Source organism: Canis lupus, chromosome 27 (assembly GCF_048164855.1).
Source record: "Canis lupus baileyi chromosome 27, mCanLup2.hap1, whole genome shotgun sequence".
In the NCBI taxonomy this organism is placed as follows: domain Eukaryota; kingdom Metazoa; phylum Chordata; class Mammalia; order Carnivora; family Canidae; genus Canis; species Canis lupus.
The window spans coordinates 37,215,253-37,237,646 of record NC_132864.1 but is presented as its reverse complement, the minus strand read 5'-3'; the positions used below and the strand labels follow the sequence as shown (position 1 = coordinate 37,237,646).

The following is a 22,394-nucleotide window of genomic DNA, read 5'->3' as shown; positions in this document are numbered from 1 at the left end:
ATAGGTAGGCATTTTGGGTTTTGCCTCTGGGGGAGGGAAAGGAAGACTATCAGAGTACCCTGACTGCCCTGGTGGAGGGAAAGGCCGGTCCCATAGCACACTTGTCTGGTGCAGTGTGTGAGTGCAGGATTGGCCCACGGCCCTCCTTGGATACCCTGCTGCCATCCTCAGAAGAAACTCCTGCCCGCTCACTCGTGGCATGTCCATCTGGGTGGAATTGTGGCCATCTACAATAGCTTTAAATAAAGGGACGTTTTTAAGAACGCAAATGGGTTACTGCCATTTGGAGGTTCGTTTTGTAAAACAAATTGTGTCTCAGTGTTGTCCCAAGTGGGGGAGAAGTGTTTTTGGTGCACCGACAGGCTTCTCAAGGCGCATGGTGACACATGGTAACTTGTCCTGGGAGGCCAAAGGAGCAGCGGAATGTGGCCATGCTGCCCTCCAGTGGGAGGACGAGCAAGTTATGACCTGGCCCTGGAGTTGGGATACTCCTCTCGCTCGGCTGCTGGCCATTAACACCTGCCGGGGGTACTTTACAGTGTGGCCAGTTTACTTGCCAGCCCCTACTCTGTCCGACCTCCCAGTGTGCTGGGACCTGGGTCTGGTTCCATCCCTTGGGATGTTGTTCCCTCTGGGGGATGTACTTCCAAAGGAAGCGGCTCTTTTTTAAAAAAGCCACACTGAAGAGTTCACTGGCCAGCATTGTGTCATGGCAGCCTTAGTCCTCTAGAGGCACAGGTCTGGGTCCTCTCGAAGTCCCAATGGGCATAGGGGCTCTTCCCACCAAGAAAGTACATTGAAGTTCGTGTACCTCCCCTATCTTCTGGGGAATTTTGATGTAAAGGACAGTTGCTTCCCCATGGGCTTCCTTTAGATGCACTGATGTATGAAAGGCCGGCCCAGGCTTGATCCTTCAGGGAAGGACACCCCCTTTTAGCATAGAATGGTTGTTGAACATTGTTTTCTTGTTTTGGGCTCCCATACAAGATAAATTCTTGATGTAAAAGCCCAGGCTGACGTTCCTCTTGGGTGATGAATTGTGTCTCCCCTTTCCCCCAGGGGGGGAAACCCTGACTGCAGGGTAGGCCCCTCAGAACGGCTGGGGAGCAGGACTGTGCTGTGACCAGGCCACATTACAGGGTGCATGTAAAGGTGTGGATTGCTGACACTGCAATGCTGCAGAAAGGGAGGCGTGCGGTCCTGACGGTCCCACTGGGATGAACAGGGATGCCAGCGGGGCCTCTCCCGTGCCCCTCAGCCAGTGTGCTTAGGTGGGTTCCTCCCTGTGGCACAGCGGCAATGTCAAGCTACAACTGAGGTGCTGATGGTATTGGGGAAGGAGTGAGAAGAGACATGAACCTTTCCGTTCCAGGTCAGTCCACTGGGCTGCAGGTTGGGCAAGCCTGCTCTGCTTTCCTTTTCCTGGGGATCTTAACTCCTTAGGGGGAGGACTCCCAGGTCAGAGGCCTCTCTAGGTCTCTGTCCTCTTCCCTCCCCCCATCCAGGACTCCCCTCTGCCCAGAGATTCTGCAGGGACCTCACCAAGGAGACTCCAAGCACCCTTTCCTGTGACCAGTGCTTGGCACACTCCACAGCTCTCACCTCTCAGCTGTCCTGGTGCCACCTCTGCACGACCTGGAGTCAGACCTGACTGGGCCTGGGCTACCAGTTGGGAGCCTGTGGGGAAGAGCCTCTCACAAGTGGGCCTGCATCCAGAGGCTTCCAGAGGCCTGGGGTCCCAGGGCTGGGTTGCAGCAGGACAGGAACAAGGGCAAAGCTTGGGTGGGGCATGCTTTGGCTGGAGTCTTTGTGAGGATCCTGGACCTTGCAGCTCCAGGCGCTGAGGCTATCGGAGGGCTGGGGCGCTGTGGGCATAAGTAAGGAGGTGTCTGCTCTTGGCTCACTTTTGTGCCCTGAGCCTCCCACTCAGTGCAAGGGTGCTCCCCTAACCCTATGTGGGGCCCCTGAAGTGGGCTCCCCGCAGGGCAGAGGCTAAAACTGCAGTGTTATGGGGAAAAGCCCATCACCATCTTTGCTGTCAGGCAGCTGTATTAATGCCCCAGGTCTTTTCTAATGGCACACAGCCCGCAGCCTGCTCGCTCGGACTGGTGCCTTCATAAGGCCCACCTACAGGCAGGAAGGGGCTTCCAGGCCGAGGATCCCCAGGGCCTGTGGCAGCATGGCCTGGGAGGTGGGCCCTGAGCAGCAAGGGATTCTGGCCATAGAGGACCAGGTGCCCAGGGCCAAGGAGGGTGAGGACCCCTCCCGCGATTCCCACCTGGGGAGGACGCTGATGGGTCTTGATTTCTGAGCAGAGGGCCCTGGGGGTGTGTTAGAGGGAACAGAGACTTCCTGGCCCTAACTATGGAGGGTGCGGAGCATGACCCAGGTCCTACCCTCCCAGCGGTTGGGCACTGCTCTGCCCGCCTGCTGAGCCTGCTCGTCCACACCGCAGCCGCCGGGCACTGCAAGGGTGCAGGTCCACCTTAAGCGGGCAGCGGCAGCCGGGCTGGAGGGTGGGATTTCCTGCAGGAGGTGGGCCTGCCCGCTGGCCTATCCCAGGCAGGGCAGGAGGGGCGAGGGCCGAGGGGCAGGGGCAGGGGCAGGGGCGCTCCGCCCTGCGGGGCCGAGGGGCTCACCCGGCCCCAGCTCTCCCACCTACGCACACTCCCAAACCTGCAGCCGGGGCCAGGAGGCCTCTCCCTGAGTCCAGCGCCCCCTGCCCTGCCCCCTCACCCCGCTCACTAGCTGGGCTCTGCACCCGAGTGGCCCGAGGGCTGGGAGGTGGGCCAGAGGTAAACAAGGAGGGTGACTGCCAGGGGGCTCCAGACGAGGGGTCTGGCCCTCCTCGGGAACGGCGTGGAGCAGGGACGTCACGGGGACCGCACGCACGGGCACACCCAGGCCGCCGCGCCACGGCCTGCGGGCGGGGCCCCGGGAGCCCGGCGTGGTCCGCGGCGGCCTGGGGTGGGCCGGGGCTGCAGGTGCGTGACGGCGGCTGCGCGGCTCGGGAGCGCGCGGGGCGGGGCGCGGCCGCGGGGCTCGGTGGCTCGCGGGCGGGGCGGGGCGGGGGGGCGGGCGCGGCCGCGGCCGCGGGGCGAGGGTCCTGGCTCCGCCCCCGCCCGGCCCCGCCCCGCCCGGCCCCGCCCCCGCCCCGCGCCCCCCCGCCCGCCGCCCGGTCCACCTTAAGGCCCGCGCTGACATCAGCGCGCCGCCGCCGCCGCTCCCCGCGGGGTGGGATTTCCTCCGCCGCCGCCGCCGCCGCCGCCGCGGGTCCTGCGCCGCGTCCACCGCCCCGCCCGCCCCCGGCCCGACCCCGGCCGGCCCCGCCCGCCCGGCCCCGGGGAGGGATGCGGCGGCGCGGCGCCCAGGATGCCCCGCAGCCCCGGGACGCGCCTCAAACCCGCCAAGTACATCCCGGTGGCCACGGCCGCCGCGCTGCTGGTCGGCTCCAGCACCCTGTTCTTCGTGTTCACGTGAGTCCCCGCGTCACCGGGGCACAGGCGGGCGGCAGGGGCCGTGCCGGGGGGGCCGGCGCCGCCCGGGGCCTGAGCGGGCCGGGCCGGGTGGGCGCCGCGGGGCCGAGCGCCGGCGGCTCCTCACGGGGACGGTGCCAGCCCTCCGAGCGCCGCCGGGCCCTAGGGGACTGCGTGCAGGCCGCCCGGCTGTGGCTGAGCCCCCTCCCACGGCCGCCAGCCCCGCCGGGAGCCCAGGGCGCCCGGCCCCCTCCCGCCGGCCAGCCCGGGGCCGGGGCCGGGGCCGGGCCGGGGCCGGGGCCGGGGCCGGGGCCAAGCTGTTCCCGCGCAGGTGTGGCCTGGCCCGGCCGCCACGTGCCTGCCCGGAGCCGCCCTCCCCTCGATGCCGCCGGCAGTGCCCTGCACCCTCCCGTGACCTTCCCGGGGAGGCTGGGGTCGCGGCGGGGGCGCGGCCGTGTTGGGCACCGGGACCCCCGAGGCAGAGGCCAGGCAGGCCCGCGCAGCCCTAACCTCGTCACCTGGGACAGGCTGCTGATGCCCCGGCTGGCCCCCACCGCCCGCGCTCCCCTAGGGACCGGGAGGGCTTGGGGCTCGGGCCTTCACCACGGGGACGGGACGCTCCCTCCCACCAGTGCCATGCCCACACCGCCCGGTGACCAGAGGCACCACACTGACACCCTCCCTGGGGCCTCTGACCCAGGGCAGGTCAGCGCCGGGGTGCGAAGGAGCCCGGGCCAGGCCGAGGGGGAGCCGGCTTGGCCCCGGCGCCTTAGCCAGAGTGAGGGTGGCGGCGACGGGACTGGGAGTCTGCATTGGGTGCCCGTGGAGGCGCACGAGCCCTACCTGGAGGCCGAGGCTGGGTGGGCGCCACAGGCTGCCAAGAGCGTGTTTAAAAAAGGCCTGTGTGGACGGGCTTATTTCTGGCTTTGGCAGGCAGCGTGTTCCTGTTCCTCAGATGCCGCCGGCCGCGGGGCGGGGGGGAGAGGGGCAGGCGCGGTGGGCGCAGGGCTTCCGCAGGTGCAGGGGCTCCCGGGGCCTGGCCCCGCAGCCGGGCTCTGGGACTTGGAGGAGTCTCACGTGTACTTCCTGGGAGCCGGGCCTCCACTTGCTGATCCTGGTTTCTCACTTCCGAAGCGCAATTCAGTGTCTGTCCTCCCCTGACGTTAAAGGTAATACACGTTCTCCTCTAAGGACTTGGGAAACGCAGGGAAATCCTTAAAGGTACTGAAATCACCGTAGCCCGGAGAGCCCTGCCTCCCTTCCTCCTAGCTCGTCCCAAGCCCTTCCCGTGATGTCAGAGGGCCCTTGCACAGCGGTCTGGTGAACTTGGCCGTCCCAAGAGGTGGGCGCTGAGGCTGCTGCACCTGCCAAGTTCTTCCTACCTCAGTTCCCAGAGCCGGGGTTCTGCGTCCAGGCCTCCAGCCCAGCAAGGCACCGCAGGCCTTTCCCTGGCTCCCGCCTTGTGTGGGACCCACTCTGCCTGACGGCAGGTGGCATGTGCCTCTGCAGCAAGATGGAGGTGCAGGGGCATAGCTGCAGGCCAGGCACAACGACCACCCAGCCAAGGCAGCCCTGATCGCCCTTAGGACAGGGCTCCGTGGACCACCGAGGCCACATTCCCCGGGGCCAAAAGCCCACTGGGGACCCTGGCCCGCCCCATCCCTGGCTCTACCTGGCTCATCCCTGGTCTTTCAGGGCAACTGGGTTCCTAAAAAGGGGTTCTGCGGGGTGAACCGGGCCTAGTGACCCCCCTCACAGCATGCTGAATTCCAGGCAAGCAGGGGTCCCGGTGGTCCTCTCCTTGGGACAGGCCGCTGGTCGCCCTAGTAGCAGCCACACTTTTACCCTTTTGCTGGGTCCAGGCCTGCTGCAGACCTAGACATGGGCTGAGGAGGGCGCAGCCCACCCCTGTGTCTTCCCCACCCTGCCCCTGGGCCCCCACAGGGTTCTCTCTTCTCTGCCTTTACCCCTTGAACTTCACTGGACGCTGCGTGGCCCCAGGCCCCCTCTCTGCTCAGTAAACACAAGTTGGCCCCTTTGGGGCAGGTCCGCGCAGGCAGCAGCTCCTGACATCATGCAGGGTGGGGAGCCAGGAGCCTAGAAGACCAAGGACCCCTCCCTTGGGCCAGCTCACTGAGAGGGCTGGGACGAAGAACAGGATGTTCAGCTATGTTACCAGGAGAGGCTGGGGTGCGGGTAGGATCAGCAGAGGCTGGGGCCTCTCCCTCAGAAGATGGGGAGCACCCTGAGGGGCAGGTTCCTAGAGGCGCTTCTCCAGGAAGGCTTCCTGGGTTCCTGGTCCAGTTGTGTCCCCTCGGTCCCCAGAATCCCTTCCCATCATGGCTCGGTGTCAGGCGGGTGCTGGGGGGCACTTTCTAAGAGCCCCCAGGTCAGGTCTCCACCTCAACCCCTTACTCCTCCCAGAGCCACTTTGCAGAATGACAGGGAACCTGTAGACATCAGGAACTAGGGCTGCTTTTGGGTTACTAACACCTGGACCCAGGCTGGGCCATCTTGTCTCTGTCCAGGACCAGGGGGCTGACTTCTGGGAGGCCACAGTCTGTCCCCAGGATGGGCCTGAGCCCTCCCCAGACGCTGAGGCCCAGAGAGGCCAGAAGGCCCAGCATGGGCCGGGGGAAGGGCAGGCCCAGGTGGATAGAGCCCCTGGCAGGGGCCCCAGGGGAAGGAAGGGAGCAGGGGTTGAGTCTCACCCCAGGCCTCACTGCCCGTGGCCTAGGGTATCCTTGGTCCCCTGAGCCTTAGTTTCCCCATCTGCTCAGGTGTCTGCAGGGATCAGATGGGTGCGCGAGGACAGGGGCCCTGCCTAGCCTGACCAGGGCAGAGTGGCCACAGACCCTCCGGTCCCAGGTACCCCCATGTGGGAGCATCACTCTTAAACACAAACAGTGTTAACGAAGAACCCGATTTAAATGAAAACGTCTGAGTTAAAATTTTCCATTCCACATTTAGCTGTGGCGCGCGTACTGGTCCTGCAGAACCCCCCACCCCCACTGGGTGGTGTCTCCCTGCTGGGCTAGGCGGACTTGGGGCCTCCATCCGGGTGGGGCCTATGGCAGTGGCGTGTGGCCCTAATACTCAGGAGGCGGGGGCTGGTTAGGGGGCCGAGCCGCCCCCAGCCCAGGCATGCCCTGGGCCCCACAGCGTGGCTGCAGCCGGCAAGGGCTGGCCAGGCCCTGCCTAGGGTGTCCCGTCCCCTGGGTGGGAACCGAGTATTGTCCTCGTGGGCAGAGGGGCCCTCCGGGAGCTGAGGACAGACACAAGGTGGACTGAGCCGCACTGGCTGCCAGGCTTGCCCACCGAGCTCGCACGTCCTCACGTGTCCTCATGCTCGCCTGGTCCATGGAGAGCGTAGCAAGGGGCGCAGTTTGAGGCAGGGCTTGTCTGCGTTTCTGTGGGCTCATATGTGCATCTGAGTGTGTTTGTGCACAAACGAGGGTGCTGGTGTGCCCGGGTGGCCGTGTCCTTATTTCTGCCAGCATGTGCACAAGCGGGCATATCTATTCTCACAAATATTTATGCACGTGTGTCTTGCTGGTCAACACACGTTGGTGTGTGCTCCTGCACATGGGCCTTCTGAACGTGGCTATGGATGCAGTGTGTCTGCGTACATGCATGTACAAGTGTGTGTTCACACATGTGTGCCTTGGAGCATATTTGTGTATCTGTGTGTGCATTGCATGTGTGTGCATGCATGCGTCCCTGCGTGTTCATGAGGACGTGTGTTTGTGTCAATGCATGTGCCTGTCGGCGTTGGCCAGGGAGCCAGTCCTCATTAGGCGTGACCCAGGCTTGGACCCTCTTTAAGGCCTGGCCTAGGGGTAAAGGCGCCCTGAGGGAGACTGAGGGGGCAGGACCGCATGGGAGTGCTTGATGCTGGGTGTGAGTCAAGCTGGGGGCCGGGTGTTGAGGGGGCAGTGGCCCAGGTCCCTGTTAGAGAACCTTCCCGTCCCCCACACCGCTGCTACCGCCCAGGCGCCAGCCCGCCCAACACCAGCTAGGGCCCCAGCCCTCTGTCCCCGGTATCCGTGGCCCAGGCACGCAGATGGCTGGTGCCCGTAGTGGACGGAGCCTGCCCACCACCTCGGTGCACAGGTTGCCCTGTCACATTGCGGATGCCCAGACGCAGCCCCAGGCGTCTCACTCAGGGCAGCTGTCTAGCCCGTGCAGCCTGGGGGTGGTCGCGGAGGCTCAGGGAGGACCAAGCAGGCCGCCTGGGCCAGGGGAGACTCTGGTCAATGCGGCTGCGGGGGCTGCCCGTGGGATCCGGGCCCTGGCTGCCTGCATAATACTTTGAATCCCAGCCCAGACGTAGGCTCACCCCAAGGCCCTGGTATGTGACAAGCCGTCCTATACCCACTCCTTGTCTGTAAAATAGGGAAAACAGCAGCGCCCACTCCCCGAGGCCGGAAGGGTGGGTTTCGTGGTCCGCCGCACGGGGCGGGCAGGCAGCAGGCTCTCGGTATCCACTGTGAAACCTGACAGCAGGGCCGCAGGGGCTCTTGTCCTGGCCTCTGCACCCCCCTCCGGCCGGGTCCTCTTGCCGGGGTGCCCACCCGCCTGCCGCACCTCCGGCACAGGTGCGCGAGAGCCCGCACTCGCCTTTGACGCTCCGCTGTCTCTGTCTTGAAATTCTTGATACTTTTTAAACAAGGGGCCCGCGTTTTCATTTTGTGCAGACTGCAGAGCCAGCCCTTCCCGGAAGGCGCCGTGGGGAGCTGGCTCGTGCCACCTGAGTGGGGCCCGCGGTCCCCCCACTTCTCCGCGGCCCCCCTGGCGGGCCTGCTTCCCTTCAGCCCCCAGCCCCCGCTTGCCTGGGCAGCCCGTCCCCGCTGTCCCCGCTGGCGCTTTGGCTTCTGCCCCCCACCCCGCCTTGCGGGGCAGACCATGCCTCGGGGGCCCACTGTCACCTTGCTCCATGGGATCGGATCAGGGACCACCACATACATTGAGCACCGTCTGTATGCCAGGCTTTAGCACACAGGGCTGGGGAACGTGGTAGGCACCTACTGGTGGGCTGCCCCGGCTGCCCGGGCAAGGGGAGGGGGAGGAGGGCCCTCCCCGCAGAGGGAGCCTGTGTCCCCAAGGAGTGCCTCCACCTCCACAGCAGGTCCCAGGGAAGAGGAAGGGGTAACGTGCGGCTCCTGGCCCGCTGAGCCTGCTGCCGTGGGAAGTGGAATCTTTAAATAGCCTCTCGCTTTCCGCTAAAAATAGCGAAGTTCTGCTGCCATGGAGGTGGCTGCTGGGGTGGCGGGGCTGGCTCCTGGCCAAGACAGGCGTGGGCGCAGCCGCGTGGCCGGCGTGCGCTGGGTGGTGGGCAGGGCCATGGACGCTGCTCACCCTGCTGGAGGCCACGATGCCCTGTTCTCTCCGTCAGGGCTTCTGAGGGGGATCCCCACTGGCCTCCAAGTGCACAGGGGGTGAGGTATGGGGGGGAGAACAGGCCAGGAGCCACGGGAGAGATCAGGAGCCTGAGGCCAGAAGAGCCAAGTGGGTGGACGCAGGGACCCGCTGCAGGGTTGGGGCAGGGTCATAGGTCCTGAGCCCAAAGACCGGTGCGTCTCCACAGAGAGGGCTCTGGTCAGGTCCCAAGAGGGCTGACGAGGACGCTCGCTGTCTGTGACTGAGCCCCATGGGGGGAATCTGGGAAGGCTTCCTGGAGAGAGCACAGCCTTGGAGGCAAGGGCTGGGGGGTAGCAAGAGATGGTGAGTGGGGGCTATCGTGCTGTTTTATTCTCCGGGTGTTGTGCGTTGTCATAAGGACAGTAAAATGAGAACTAAAAAGAAGGGACTGCCTAGATGGGGATGTGCCCAGGAGCCCAGACCCTGAGACTGCACCCCTCAGGGACAAACGGGTGACACCTACCGTGCATTGGAGCTCCCCATGTCCCGGATGTTCCCTGGCGGAGGGGTCCCGCTAGGCTGGGGGCCGGGCTGGGTGAGGTCGGGGCTGGCCTCTGGCTGTCATGGCACACAGGCAGGGTGGGCCCAGACCTCATCCTGGACTCCTGCCTCCTAAAAGTGGGAGCCCAGGCCCCCACGGGCCCCTCTCGACTGTGACTTGAACTCCTAATGGGCACCTGGGGGTTCTGGAGTCGGTGTTGGCCTGTGGGCAGCTTGCGTGCCGTACCGTGGGTGCCTAGCCCTAGTGGTCGAGCAGAGGAGCTGCGGGCCGATGTGCAGGGGTCTCCCCGCAGCCACGCCGAGTGCAGACGGTGGCCTTCTGTGGCCCGGCCTGCCTGTGTGTGGGTGTGCCTAAGGCATCTGTCCCCATGTCCTGTCCCCACCCATCTGCTGCACCCCCAGACCCAGCTCTGCCCTGCTGTCCAACGCAGGTGCCCATGGTTGACTCGAGCTGTGTCCCCAGCTGTTCCCGTCTACAATGGCATCATCTTCCTCTTTGTCCTGGCCAACTTCAGCATGGCCACCTTCATGGACCCTGGCGTCTTCCCCCGAGGTAGGGCCCTGTGCTGGGGCACGGCATCTGCTCACTTGCACTAGAGTGTGAGTGGCTGATCCGAGAGAGCCTGTGTGTGTGAGCGGGGGTCGTGGCGGGTGGGCTGGCAGCGGTCCGGGAAGGACCCTTCCGCCCGGGAAGTCACCGTCCGCTGCCCCCCTCTGGCCCTGGCTCGCAGCGGATGAGGACGAGGATAAGGAGGACGACTTCCGGGCGCCGCTGTACAAGAACGTGGACGTGCGGGGCATCCAGGTCCGTATGAAGTGGTGCGCGACCTGCCATTTCTACCGCCCGCCCCGCTGCTCCCACTGCAGCGTCTGCGACAACTGCGTAGAGGTGACGGTCCCGCCGCCCCGCCCGCCGGCCGTGGCCCCCCACCCCCGCCCCCGCCGGCCTGGCCCTGACTCGCTGCTCCCGCCCAGGACTTCGACCACCACTGCCCCTGGGTGAACAACTGTATCGGGCGCCGCAATTACCGCTACTTCTTCCTGTTCCTGCTGTCGCTCAGCGCGCACATGGTGGGCGTCGTCGCCTTCGGGCTGGTCTACGTGCTGAACCACGCCGAGGGGCTGGGGGCCGCCCACACCACCATCACGTATCCTTGGCCTGGCCGCGGGTGCCTGGGATGCCCCGGGGTGGGTGGCCGTCCCCAGGCCCCGCCCCGCGTGTTTGCCCCACGGCCGTTGGCCTTAACGGGCCAGCATGGCCGTCATGTGTGTGGCTGGCCTCTTCTTCATCCCTGTCATCGGCCTCACTGGCTTCCACGTGGTGCTGGTCACTCGAGGGCGTACCACCAATGAGCAGGTGCTGACCCCGGGAGGGCCCACGCGGTGACGGGCAGGGGGCGCCCCTGTGGGCCGAGAGGGCCGCGTGGGCGCGGTGTGAGGGCAGGGCCGCCGGAGCCCTCAGCTGAGGCAGCCTGCGCAGCTTCCGGGGTGGGGGGGACCTGGCCCCGGGGTCCCTGGGGGCGCCTGGAGTGCGGGCTGTGCCTGCGCTGCCCCCCGCTCACTCCCACCTGTGGACGCCGCTGGATCTCCCCAGAGATCCTACAGCTTCCTGCCGGGGCGGTCGGGGTGAATGGGGGGCACCCATGGGCTGACCCTGCCCAGCCTGCCTCTGAGGAACCCCAGCTGTCCCTGCCTGTCCCCCCGTCCGCCTGGGCCAGGACCTTGGGTGGCCAGGCTGGCTGAGGGGTCCCATGTCCACAGGTGACGGGGAAGTTCCGTGGGGGCGTGAACCCCTTCACCCGAGGCTGCTATGGGAATGTGGAGCACGTGCTGTGCAGCCCTCTGGCGCCCCGGTGAGGCCTGGACGGGGTGTCGAGGGGCCTCTGCCGGGTTTGGGGCGGGCAGGTGCGGCCCCTCAGCCTGGTCGACCTCTGCCCTTGGCAGGTGTGGCCGGCCTTGCCTCTGGTGAGCGCTCGGGCCAGGTCACCCTGGCCATTGACCCCTCCGCCCCTGGTGCAGGTACGTGGTGGAGCCTCCCCGGCTGCCGCTGGCCGCCCGCCTGAAGCCGCCCTTCCTTCGGCCCGAGCTCCTGGAGCGAGCCGCCCCCCTCAAGGTCAAGCTTAGTGACAACGGGCTGAAGGCTGGCCTGGGCCGCAGCAAGGTGGGGGCCCTGGGGGCAGGTAGGGAGTGGGGCTGAGGGCAGACCCTCGAAGGCAGGAAGCGGCTCTGCTGGAGGGGGCCTAGAAGCAGAAGGGGGAGGAATCCCGTAGGTTCTGGAGAACGGTATAGGGCCCAAGGCCCAGGGCAGAGACCCCAGTTGTGGCCCACCCCTGGCCCACGCCCTACCCACCACTGACCACGCCCCCTCCCAGTCCAAGGGCAGCCTGGACCGACTGGATGAGAAGCCGCTGGACCTGGGGCCGCCACTGCCCCCCAAGGCGGAGGCCGGCACATTCGGAGGTGACCTGCAGACGCCACGCCCGAGCAGTGCTGGTGAGGTGGGGGTGGCCAGACAGAGGGAGGGACATGGACTGAGCCCAGCTGACCATGGTCCATCTCCCCAGAGAGCGCTCTGTCGGCGCAGAGGACCAGCCCCCCGACACCTGCCATGTACAAGTTCCGGCCTGCCTTCCCCTCGGGTCCCAAGGCGCCCTTCTGCGGGCCTGGTGAGCAGGTGAGGAGGCCTGGCCCTGCCCCAGGAAGTCCTGTGCGACCCCTCCTGGAGACCCTGCCCCCGGAGGTCCCGTTCCTCAGGCCTCGCCCCAGGAGGCCCTGACCCTGGGGCCGTGGGGTCATAGCCTGCTGGGCGCCGGCAGAACCTCACCCTATGGGCACCCCAGCCGGGCCCGAAGGAAGCACTGGCACAGGCGGTCCTGGCTGGCCCCTTCTTGACCAGCATGGCCCGCCGGCCTGGTGGGCGGCTGCCCCCAGGAGCAGCGTGTGCCAGGATGCCTGGAATTCCACTCTTCGTCCCTCTGTAAGGCCCACGGGAAGGCTTCAGAAGAATTTGAGATTGTTTAAGAAGGCATATTTATTTTTTTCTGACTCTACAATCACTGTGGAGCAGTTGGCAACCCTGGGCAGCCTGAGGAAGGGTCCAGAACCCTGAGCATTCCCAGGCTGCCCACCCTCCTTCATGGCTGCCTGAGAGGCAAGCCCGTGCCTGGGCTGGTACGCCTGGACCGGTCGCCTCCCCTCAGGGCCGATGCCCCGCTCCACCCTGCATCTCATGAGGGCCCTTCTGGGCTGGGCAGGGAGCCTGGGCCTCCTGGGCAGGTGTCGATCAGCCCTTCTTGGGAACAGGGGGCTCTAGGTCCTTCGCCTGCCCCACCTCCTGGGACTGTCCTGGATCCCACGAGGGTTCTGGTTGGTTGGCCAAGTACCGTGAGGCCACATTTGTCCCTACCAGCACCCGCTCCGGGGTGTGAGGTCCTGTAGGCTCTCGTCCCCAGCCCACGTCTGAGCCCGCAGCCCTCAGTCCACGGAGCCTCCTTGTTGCTGTAGCTGGTCCCTTGCCCCTGCCCCGAGGTCCCCTCCCGTGTCTTGGCTCTGGGGGCACTGCGGTGGGTTGATGCAGCAGGCGGCAGTGCTCTGCTGCGGCAGCGACCGCAGTCCTCAGCCACGAGGTGCCCAGGACAGGGCTCTGGGTCTCTGTGTGCTTATTACGTCTCCCTAAGGTCCAACTCCTGAGGCTGTCCCTGTGCCAGCCCCCTTCCGTGGGGAAGTAGAGGCAGGAGCAGTGTGCCCAGCCTTCCCTGGGGGGTGGCATCCGGGGACTCTGTTCTAGCCCGTCCCTACTTCCCTCTGTGGCGAGCAAGGGAGACGTGGTCAGGGGATGGGCAACTTCCAGAAACAGCTTGTCGGGTACACGGGAGGCTGCCTCTGATGCACTGAGGTCGTAGCCTCCGTGGGGCACGGAGCACCGGCGGCTGGGCAGGGCGTGACGGCAGGGCGGTGGTAGGACGTGCGCCCTCTCTCCCCGCAGGTCCCCGGCCCTGACTCCCTGACCCTGGGGGAGGACAGCATCCACAGCCTGGACTTTGCGTCCGAGCCCAGCCTGGACCTCCCTGACTACACGCCCGGAGGCCTGCACGCAGCCTACCCGCCGTCCCCGCCGCTCAGCGCCGCGGACACCTTCTCGGGCGCCTTGCGCTCCCTGAGCCTCAAGGCAGCGGGCCGGCGGGGTGGGGACCACGTGGCCCTGCAGCCCCTGCGCTCCGAGGGCGGGCCCCCCACGCCGCACCGCGGCATCTTCGCCCCCCACGCGCTGCCCAACCGCAACGGCAGCCTGTCCTACGACAGTCTGCTTAACCCCGGCTCTCCCGGGGGCCACACGTGCCCAGCCCACCCCTCGGCCGGCGTGGCCAGCTACCGCTCGCCCTACCTGCACCCGGGGGCGGTGGGTGAGCCGCCCCGGCCCCCGCCCCGCAGCTTCAGCCCGGTGCTGGGCCCCCGGCCCCGGGAGCCCTCACCTGTGCGCTACGACAACCTGTCCAGGACCATCATGGCCTCCATCCAGGAGCGCAAGGACAGAGAGGAGCGGGAACGGCTGCTGCGCTCTCAGGCCGACTCGCTCTTCGGCGACTCGGGCGTCTACGACGCGCCCAGCTCCTACAGCCTGCAGCAGGCCAGCGCGCTGGCCGACGGCGCCCGCGGCCCTGCCCTGCGCTACGGCTCCAGGGACGACCTGGTGGCCGGGCCCGGCTTCGGCGGCGCGCGCAACCCCGCGCTGCAGACTTCCGTGTCCTCGCTGTCCAGCGCCGTGAGCCGGGCGCCGCGGACCTCGTCCTCCTCCCTCCAGGCCGACCTGGCCAACAACAACGCCCCCGGGCCTCGGCCCGGCAGCGGCTCGCACAGGTCCCCCGTGCGCCAGGGCCCCCCCTCCCCGCCCAGCACGCCCCGCTCACCCTCCTATGCAGGCCCCAAAGCTGTCGCCTTCATCCACACGGACCTCCCAGAGTCGCCACCCTCGCTGGCCGTGCAAAGGTAGGTCCCGGGGGCGGGGGGGTACTGGGGGGGCTGGGAGGGGCTTTCCACCACAGGTCAGGTGTCCGGCCGCTTCGTGGAGCCTCTTGGCCGAACACGCAGAGGTCGTCAGGGAGGCCGATGGCTGCCTACGGGGGTGGGCCTCACCCTCCTTGGAGGCTCCTGGCCAGACTGTGAGGGGCGAGGGTCACCCAGCTCCAGGGATGCCGGGCACGTCGGTGGGGCGGGTACCTATTGAGATGCATGTTCTCCTGCAGCTGGTGCAACCGAGTGTCGGGGGGACCCTGGGGCTTCCTCTGGAGACAGTGTCCGTCCAGGAGGCTGAGTCCAGGGGACATAAGCCCACAGCAGAACATGCTGCCCTGGGTGCCCACAGCCCCGGGAAGTAAGGGCCTCCTTGCTCAGAGATGGGGAAACTGAGGCCCAGAGGGGCAGGCTGGTGCCAGACCCCCAGCAGGTGGGTAATTGGAAGCTGGGCTGGCTGCCTGCCTCATGGGGTCAGGCCCAAGGAGAGTAGCTGGTGTGTGCTGGGCCCCGCCGTGAGTGCGGGGGTATCGTCTCGGCATCGCCCCTGGAGCACAGGCTCAGTTGGTGAGGATGTCCCTGTGGCGAATGTAACTGGCCCAGTGGGTGACAGCTACCTGGGCAGGTGGGGGACGGCAGGTGAAGGACGGGGCGGGGGGTGGAGTGGAGGCTCCCAGGCTCGTGAATGTTTGGGCAGCAATGTCAGAGCTGCTGTTGGTCGGTCCTGGGCAGGCTGGAGGGCGGGAAGACGGGCTCTCATCTTCCTAGGAGGGAGCAGGGATGGAGCCACCCAGTCCCCGCTGGGCTCCCCAGCTCGGGGCACTAGGACGACGCGGGGCCCCGGGGCCTCACCTTGCTCCAGCGTCTGTGCCGGTGGGAGGGACCAAGCGCCCTGGAGGGAAAAGGTGGCCATTCTGACATCTGTGTGTCCTGTGACAACATAGCCCCCTCCCTCCGCAGGCGGTGTGCCCCTACCCAGGGTCTGGGCGGGACCAGCTGAGCTCAGAGGCAGGGGCCGCCCCGGGCTTTGTGTGCGTCTGCGTCATCTGTCCTGCTGCCTCCGCTGGCCCGTCACGCCGTGGTCCCGTGTTCACTGTGTGTGTGCGTGTATGTGCTTGTTTTGATGCAGGGACCACCCTCAGCTGAAGACCCCCCCAAGTAAGCTTAACGGGCAGTCCCCGGGCCTGGCCCGCCTGGGGCCTGCCGCTGGCCCCCCGGGGCCCTCCGCCAGCCCTGCCCGGCACACGCTCGTTAAGAAGGTGTCCGGCGTGGGTGGGACCACGTACGAGATCTCAGTGTGAGGACTGACTGCCATCCATCCGCCGTGGAGCCCCGGGGACCAGGACCCCCAGCGGCTGCCCTCCCCTCCCGACTTCTCTGCCCCGGGAGACCAGGAGGCCCAGGCCCGGTGGACACGTCAGCAGAAGAGACCACACCTCCACAAGCCTGTCCCTCTTCCTCCGCCTGTCCATCCACCCATCTGCTCACCAGGGCGCGGCTGGGCCAGTGGCCTCCGGGCTGCAGGGTCTGTGTGTCGGTGCCCCTGTTCCCACAGGCGGGGGCCGCGAGGGGTGTGGCACCTGCACCCTTGCACCCGTGTCCCTGAGGTCGTCCCCAGGCTGGTCCCCACCTGCTCCCCTCACAGACGGGGCCACTGTGGCCCAGAGATGGACAGAGAGGCCTGGGTCCCTGGCCGTACTGGACCAAGGCCCCACCACCCGGCTGCTCCTAACTCGTTGCCTTTCAGGGACCCGCTGGAAGCTTGTAGCTTGGCAAGGCCAGTTCTTCTTCGGGGAGTCCAGCCCCAGCCCACAGGCACCCCGCTCTGGGATTGCTCTGGGTTCTGACAGACAGGTGGACGATGGACAGACAGCCAGCTGTGGGTGGGGTCTTGGCTCCGTGTGTCCTGTCTCGCCCAGCTGGTGGGTGCGTCCCCGTGTCTGTGCGCTGAGCTGCCATGCCACGTCCCATGTGTTAACGCTCGGGCCCCCGCTGCCCCCACTGCCGGGAAACTCGCTTTCATTGAAGCCTTAACCTCTGCTTTATGCTCTTGTGGGAGGCGACGGGGGGCAGGTGGGAGCAGGCCCGGGCCGGACGCTGCCACCGGGGCCCATGAGACCTAGGAGCCCCCCCTCCCTGCCAAACTGGAGATCCCTCACCCCAAGGCATGCAAAGTCCAGGCCCTCATGGGAAGCACATCAGGGAGGGGGTCAGAGTTTCGCCTGGCGCCAGGGACCCGAGAGTAAGCACACGGCAGCGTCCGCTTGCGTTGTGTCTGTTTTATGTTTTTATATCTACATCTATATATCTATAATTTTATTAAAAAAAGAAAAAGAGTCATTTCGATCCTTTCCTTGAGCAAGGCTAGGGCTCTTGGTGCAATGCGGGGGCTCCGGGGGCGGGGAGCAGAGTGGGTCAGGCTCTGGGAGAGGTGTTGGCCAGAGGTACGGGCGGCCTTCGTGGGTGTTTCCACTGACTTAAGCTGAGCTGGAAGCTTGGGAGGTGGGGGCTGGCCGATGGGTCTTTGGCTGACGAGCATGAGGCTCCCACGGGTCTGCGTCATCCCTGGTAGCAACAGGGCATTTGGAGAGAGGTTGGGGCTGCAGCCGCCCCAGGGCCCCCGAAAGCCGATCCCAGAGGCTTTTGCAGGAGACCGAGGTCCCAGGGGTTGCACTGGGGCTGCTGGTCGGCTGAGGGCCCTGTGGGGGCCGTTGCCGCCTCCTGCAGCTACATCACTGGAACTCGCCCTCCTGGCAACCTGAGCCTCCCACTGCCAAGTGTTGGGGGTGAGGGCGTTGGGAATCCACGGTGTCTTGGGGCTGAGACAGCCAGGGCAAAAGCGGGGTCTGGGGCAGGGGCTGGCCCAATGTGGGAGGCTGGCTGGGCCTCGGACCCTGCCCTGGGCACCTCTGCCCCATGCTGACCTCCACCTTTCTGCTTCTCTCTCACGGGACGCTGCGGCCCACAGGGGGCGGATCGGCACCTGCAGCCGTGGATGGGGCCGGCGTGGCCAGCCCAGGGTGCCCCCCGGCCTGCACCTGTGCCACCTTGGCCTCCCTGAGGACCGGCCGCCGCTGCGGGCCCCCTGGAGCCTGGCCGCCCGGGCACCCCCCCGAGGGGCTATGTGCCGCCTGCACTCAGCCGCCTCCAGCCTTTTCCCCGGTCTCTCGGGGCCTGAGCGGGACGCCAAGTAGGCAGCTTTGGGGCCCGAGAGGACCGCCCGGGAAGCCAGGCAGCCACACAGCCCCTGGGCCGTGGGCTGGGGGTCCCCTCTCCACCAGCCGCACCTTGACTGACTCCCAGCTCACTGGGGCTTGTGACCCTGTGCCCACCCACCTCAGGAAGTCCCCACCTGCCGCAGGGCGTCCCACCCCCCAGGCAGGGGCCCTGGAGCTGCTGGGACCAGCATGGCCTTCCCCGGGGGGTCGCACCAGCGCCCCGACCTCCCTGCCTGACCGAGCACTTTAGACGCCACTTCCTTCCCAGGGAGCCCAGGCCTCTGCCGGTTGGGCTGGGGCGGGGGTCTCAGGTTGTCCCTGCAGGTCACTGCACTCCCTCCTCCCCACACCCAGCACATGAACAGATGCCTTAACCTCTTGGAGCCGCCAGCCTGGTGAGCCATCCGGGCCCTGCCGGGGCGGGGAGGAGACCCTGCCAGTCCAGTGTGTTCCTGGTGACTGCTCTGCCCAGCCCTGCCCGGCAGTCTTCACTCTTTCACTCCGAGATGTGGCACCTGGGGGAGCTCAGAGGGCCCCGCTGCCCACAGCCCTGCAGGCCCTGCCAGCCAGCCAGCCAGCCAGCCAGCCGGGGCCCTGGACGTCCCCAGGGGCAGGGCGGGGCTCCGGCCAGTCCTTTTCCTGCCTGGGCGGTGCCTCTAATCCTCCCACTTGGGGATGAGCAAGCTACAAAGCTATTGTCTATTGTTCTAAAAGGTATTCCTCCCCTCCACCCCCAATTTAATGCCCTAAATAAAATTTCTGGTGTTTACCTCCACGGCTCTGTCCACCAACGTGGTCCCCCTGTCCTCCGAGCCTTGGGGCAGTGCCAGGAGGCTGGACTGGACAGGGACCCTAGTTGGGGAGGGGACAGGAGTGGGAGGTGGGGAGGTGGTGGCCGGTCAAGTGTGGGGAGGGTGGGGTGGCGGGTGTGAAGTCAGCCGAGCAGAGCAGCCGGTGGCTGAGGTCTGCTGGTTGGGCCCAGCCCCAGGGAGGAGGCCTGAGGGCCCCCAGGTCCTCACTCTGCAGAGACCCTCCCTGGTGGCCGGGGTGGGCTGGGGGCTTCCGGCGGAGGGGCTGCCGCCCAGCAGGCAGGCGGGGCCGGGGTGCCCCCCGGAGCCCTCGGTGTGAGACGGGCCTCAAGAGCAGCGAGACCTCCTGCCCACCCCCGTTTCCATGGAAACAGGCTCACACGCCGCGTGTGTCACGACTGTATGTCCAGCAGCAGCCCCAGCCCTCAGGACAGACCCGCCGCCCCCCTTCTCCGCGGCTCCTGGCGGGACGCTGCGCGGCAGTGCCGTGGGCACCGGGGCCGGCCGGCCGCCTGGCCTCCTCGCTGGGGCCGCTGGGCCTCCGGCCTAGAAGGGCAGGAAGTCGTCCACCTCCAGGCGCAGGAACGGGCCCAGCAGGGCCCGGAGCTTCCAGACGGCGGCGCGGCTCAGCAGAGGCGGCACCAGCCCCTCGAAGGGCGCGGGGTCCACCACGTACACGTAGGCGGCGGTGCAGGCCAGCAGGGCGCCCAGCAGCAGCCTCAGCGCCAGCAGCCTGCGGGCGGCGGCGGTCAGGGGCGGGGGTGCCCTCGCGGCCCGCCGGGGACTGGGCGCTGCCCGGGGCGCCGCCACCTACCAGAGCTGGCCTTTGAGGCCCTCGGAACATCCCAGCTGCGGCCTGGCCTTCTGCGGGGTGGGGGGCGAGGGGTGGGGTCGGAGCCTGCGCCTGGGGGGCGTCCCTGTGCCCCCAACCACCCCCGCACCCCTCCCCACCCGGGACAGGCGCCGCAGCCAGCCGGGTCTCAGGGATGACCAGCCACCCCGCTCCTGCTGGGGCTCCCGCCCTGGGGCCTCTACACCGACGCCCACAGCTCCCCGCCCAGAGGGGCCTCCCGGGTGAGGCCTCCGGGAGAGGGTGAGGGTGTGCGGCGCCGGGCTTACCGCTACGCACGCCATCTGCTGCTCCTTCCGGGCCTGGGTGCGGCACTGGGCACGCTCCCTGGATGGAGGGGGGTGCTGCGCAGTCAGGGCCAGGTGCGCACCCCCCTCAGCCTGCACCACCCCTTGGTCTGGTGCCCTGGAGCTGGGGAAGGGTTAGGGCTTGATCCACCCCATCCTGGCCAGGACACCTGCCCCTTCCCGGGCTCAGCCAAGCGCCCCCCCTCCGAGACCTTGACCCTGCACATCACCCCAGAATCTCCAGCTGAATGTCTTCCATCTGGTCTAGTACTCCCCGGATATCCTTCTTGAGGTTCTGGGGGTCAGAGGAGGTAAAACAGGCCCCCTAACCCTGACTTCTCTGCCGGATTCCCCTGCTTCCCGGTGCTCCCCTGACCCCACGCCCTCTGCCTCCTGTTCCCGTCACCCCCTGGGTGTCACCCTCTGGGGACCTACCAGGAGCCCAGTGGCCTGGTTGTTCAGGGCCATGTGTACCTCAGCCACGCCGTCCCACACCTGGTGGCGGAGGAGAGGCCGGGTCATGCTCCGAGCAGCAGGACCCCCGGATGCGTCCCACTGGGTGGCTCCCCCGGGCGGCCCTCCCACCCCGGCCAGGCGGGCACCTCGGTAATGGCCATCTTCTTCCTCTCAAAGGACAGTCGGATCTGCTGCAGCTCGTTCTGGGGAGGGGCACAGTGGGCACAGGCAGGGCCACCGAGGAGTGTTGCGCGGAGGACCCCTCCCCTGGCCCAGCTCCCCGGGACCCACCTGAGACTGCTGCACGAAGGACTCCTCCCCCCGGCACAGCTCCCGCCGCAGCAGCTGCAGGGGCGCCCTGTCCTCCAGGGGCCGGGTGCTGGCCTGCTCCGGGGCCTGTGGGAGAGCCCTGGGGTCAGCGCCAAGGCCGGGGGCGGCGTGGGCGGTCAGGGGCTGCTTGAGAGCAGCGGGGCTGTGGTGCCCGAGGCCCGGGGTCATTCCCCTCGGCGGCCCTCTGTCTCCCCGCACTTACCCAGGCCAGGGCCGTACAGCTTGAGTGCTCCGTGCACAGGGGCAGGAACTGCTGCCCCGGCCCCAGGAGGGCCCCCAGCTGCTCCCGCAGATCTTGGTTCTGTCTTTTCTGAGTGGGGGACACAGATGGGACTGCTCATCATAGAGCTCCTTGGGCAGGAGATTGAGGCAGGGGTGCGGGGGGCAAAAGGCAGAAGCCGCAAGCCCATTGCACGGATGGGCTCGGAGCCGGGGCCACCACCCCCACCCCCACCCCCACCCCCCACCCCCGCCTCGGTGGGCTCTTCACTCACCAGGTTCTGGTTCTCCTGCTCCAGCTGGAGGAAGGACTGCTCTGCAGGCCCCAGGGCCACGCTCTGGAGCGGGGAGGCGGCTGCCCTGGGCGAGGCTGGGTTTCCTGACCCCGACGGCATGGGTGGGCACGGGCAGGGTCTGGGCCCCGAGCTGGGGGGCGCCCCCTGCCTGGGTGCCCCTTGTTCTCGTCCTGAGTGCAGGGGCCAGCCCCACCCCAGCCTCGCCTCCACGTGTCCTTGCCTCATCCCCGCCGGTTCTCTGGGTCTCTGGCGCTGCATCTCCCTGTCTTCACTGGCCATAAAGCCCCCGGGTACCTCGGCCCCGACCCTGGGCCCCCCGCCCCCCGCCCCCGGAGGTGGGAAGGGCCTGGCAGATTCTATGGAGTGAGTGGAGCTGAGAGGCACCAGGCAGGGCCACCTTACAAAGCCCTGGCAGGGTGGATCCAGGCATCCTCCGTGGCTGCTCGAAGCTTGAGGCTGGGGGCACTGGGGGTGGGAGTGGCCACAGGGGCCTAGGGTTTTGGGCCCCTCCATGCCTCCCTGTAACCCCTTCCTAACCCCGGGTCCGGGCTCTAGCCTGGCCCGACCTGCCACCCTCCTATCGAGGGCCCTCTAGGTGTCATGGCTCGCAGGTCTGCCTCAAGGGTGCCTGTCACAAAGGCCTGGGCACAGCCGGGGAGGTCACAATGGGCCGGGTGGTGGCCAGAGCGGGGCTGGGGGCTGGCCGGGCCCCTCCCACCAGCTCACTGGTCCCGCCTGGGCATCTTGCCCTCCCCGGCTTCCCCACCTGCCTGAGCTATTTTCTGGAAATGGAAAACAGATAATGCAGACACAAGGTTCAAACAAAATCAAAAGCCAACAAAGTTATCCAGTGTGATCCTCCCCACCAGCCACCACCCACTCGCCTGGTCTTTGCGCTCCTCCTGGGGTGGGCTGCACATTCCGCAGGCGGGGCGTCAAGCACCCCCACCTCCTCTGCACACAGAAGAGCTCATCCCACAGCCTGGCTTTTTTACCTCACCGATCTTTGGGATTTGATTTTTTTTTTAATCATTTATTGAACATTAATGGTTCTATAAGGACGGTTTATCCTCTTTATGGGTGGGGGCACTGAGGCACGAAGACATTGACCTGCCCGAGGTCACACACTGTTGAGGGATGGAACCAGATGCAAGACTGCTTTTCAGTGTTTCAGGGGTCTTTTTTTTTTTTTTTTTCTATTTTAAGTCCAGTATGGTTAACATACAGGTGTACGATATGATGATTCGACAATTCGGTCCTTTGCTCAGTGCTCCTCATGAGAAATGTCCTCTTGATCCCCTGCACCTAGTCCACCCATAACCCCACCGCCCACCCCCGCTCTGGTAACCAACTCTTTGTAGTTTAGAGTGTTTTTTGGCTTCTTTGTTCATTTGTTTTGTTTCTCCAATTCCACGTATGTGTGCAATCATATGTCATTTGTCTTTCTCTGACTGGCTTCCTTCACTTACCATTATACCCATTAGTTCCATCCACGTTGATGCAAATGGCAAGGCTTCACTC

The 22,394-nt window shown here is 66.5% G+C and overlaps 2 protein-coding genes across 26 annotated transcripts; one reads left to right on the top strand and one right to left on the bottom strand.

Annotated features, from left to right (window-relative positions):
* Positions 1–2,566: 2,566 nt before the first annotated feature.
* Positions 2,567–18,401, top strand: ZDHHC8 (zDHHC palmitoyltransferase 8). Of its 3 annotated transcripts, none has more exons than XM_072803475.1 (11): positions 2,567–2,795; positions 9,830–9,951; positions 10,130–10,287; positions 10,374–10,546; positions 10,653–10,755; positions 11,160–11,251; positions 11,418–11,559; positions 11,771–11,891; positions 11,963–12,072; positions 13,384–14,384; positions 17,377–18,401. In XM_072803475.1, exons 2-11 carry the CDS (start codon positions 9,915–9,917, stop codon positions 17,600–17,602), a joined length of 2,163 nt encoding a protein of 720 aa, XP_072659576.1. In that variant the 5' UTR covers positions 2,567–2,795; positions 9,830–9,914; the 3' UTR covers positions 17,603–18,401. The 3 variants fall into 3 exon arrangements, with proteins under 3 accessions (XP_072659576.1, XP_072659574.1, XP_072659575.1); XM_072803473.1 differs by lacking the exon at positions 2,567–2,795 and adding an exon at positions 3,320–3,476; XM_072803474.1 differs by lacking the exons at positions 2,567–2,795; positions 17,377–18,401 and adding exons at positions 3,320–3,476; positions 15,538–16,748.
* CCDC188 (coiled-coil domain containing 188) lies at positions 15,840–21,525 on the bottom strand. 23 transcript variants are annotated; one of them, XM_072803495.1, is made up of 10 exons: positions 20,853–21,524; positions 20,561–20,668; positions 20,320–20,424; positions 20,175–20,231; positions 20,008–20,067; positions 19,803–19,897; positions 19,555–19,696; positions 19,250–19,299; positions 18,397–18,478; positions 16,835–16,973 (listed from the first exon to the last, which is right to left on the bottom strand). In XM_072803495.1, exons 1-10 carry the CDS (start codon positions 21,384–21,386, stop codon positions 16,968–16,970), a joined length of 1,239 nt encoding a protein of 412 aa, XP_072659596.1. In that variant the 5' UTR covers positions 21,387–21,524; the 3' UTR covers positions 16,835–16,967. The 23 variants fall into 23 exon arrangements, with proteins under 23 accessions (XP_072659583.1, XP_072659585.1, XP_072659584.1 ...); XM_072803485.1 differs by having other exon boundaries at positions 16,836–16,973; positions 18,002–19,168; positions 20,853–21,525; XM_072803488.1 differs by having other exon boundaries at positions 16,836–16,973; positions 18,002–19,168; positions 19,250–19,296; positions 20,853–21,525.
* Positions 21,526–22,394: the final 869 nt, after the last annotated feature.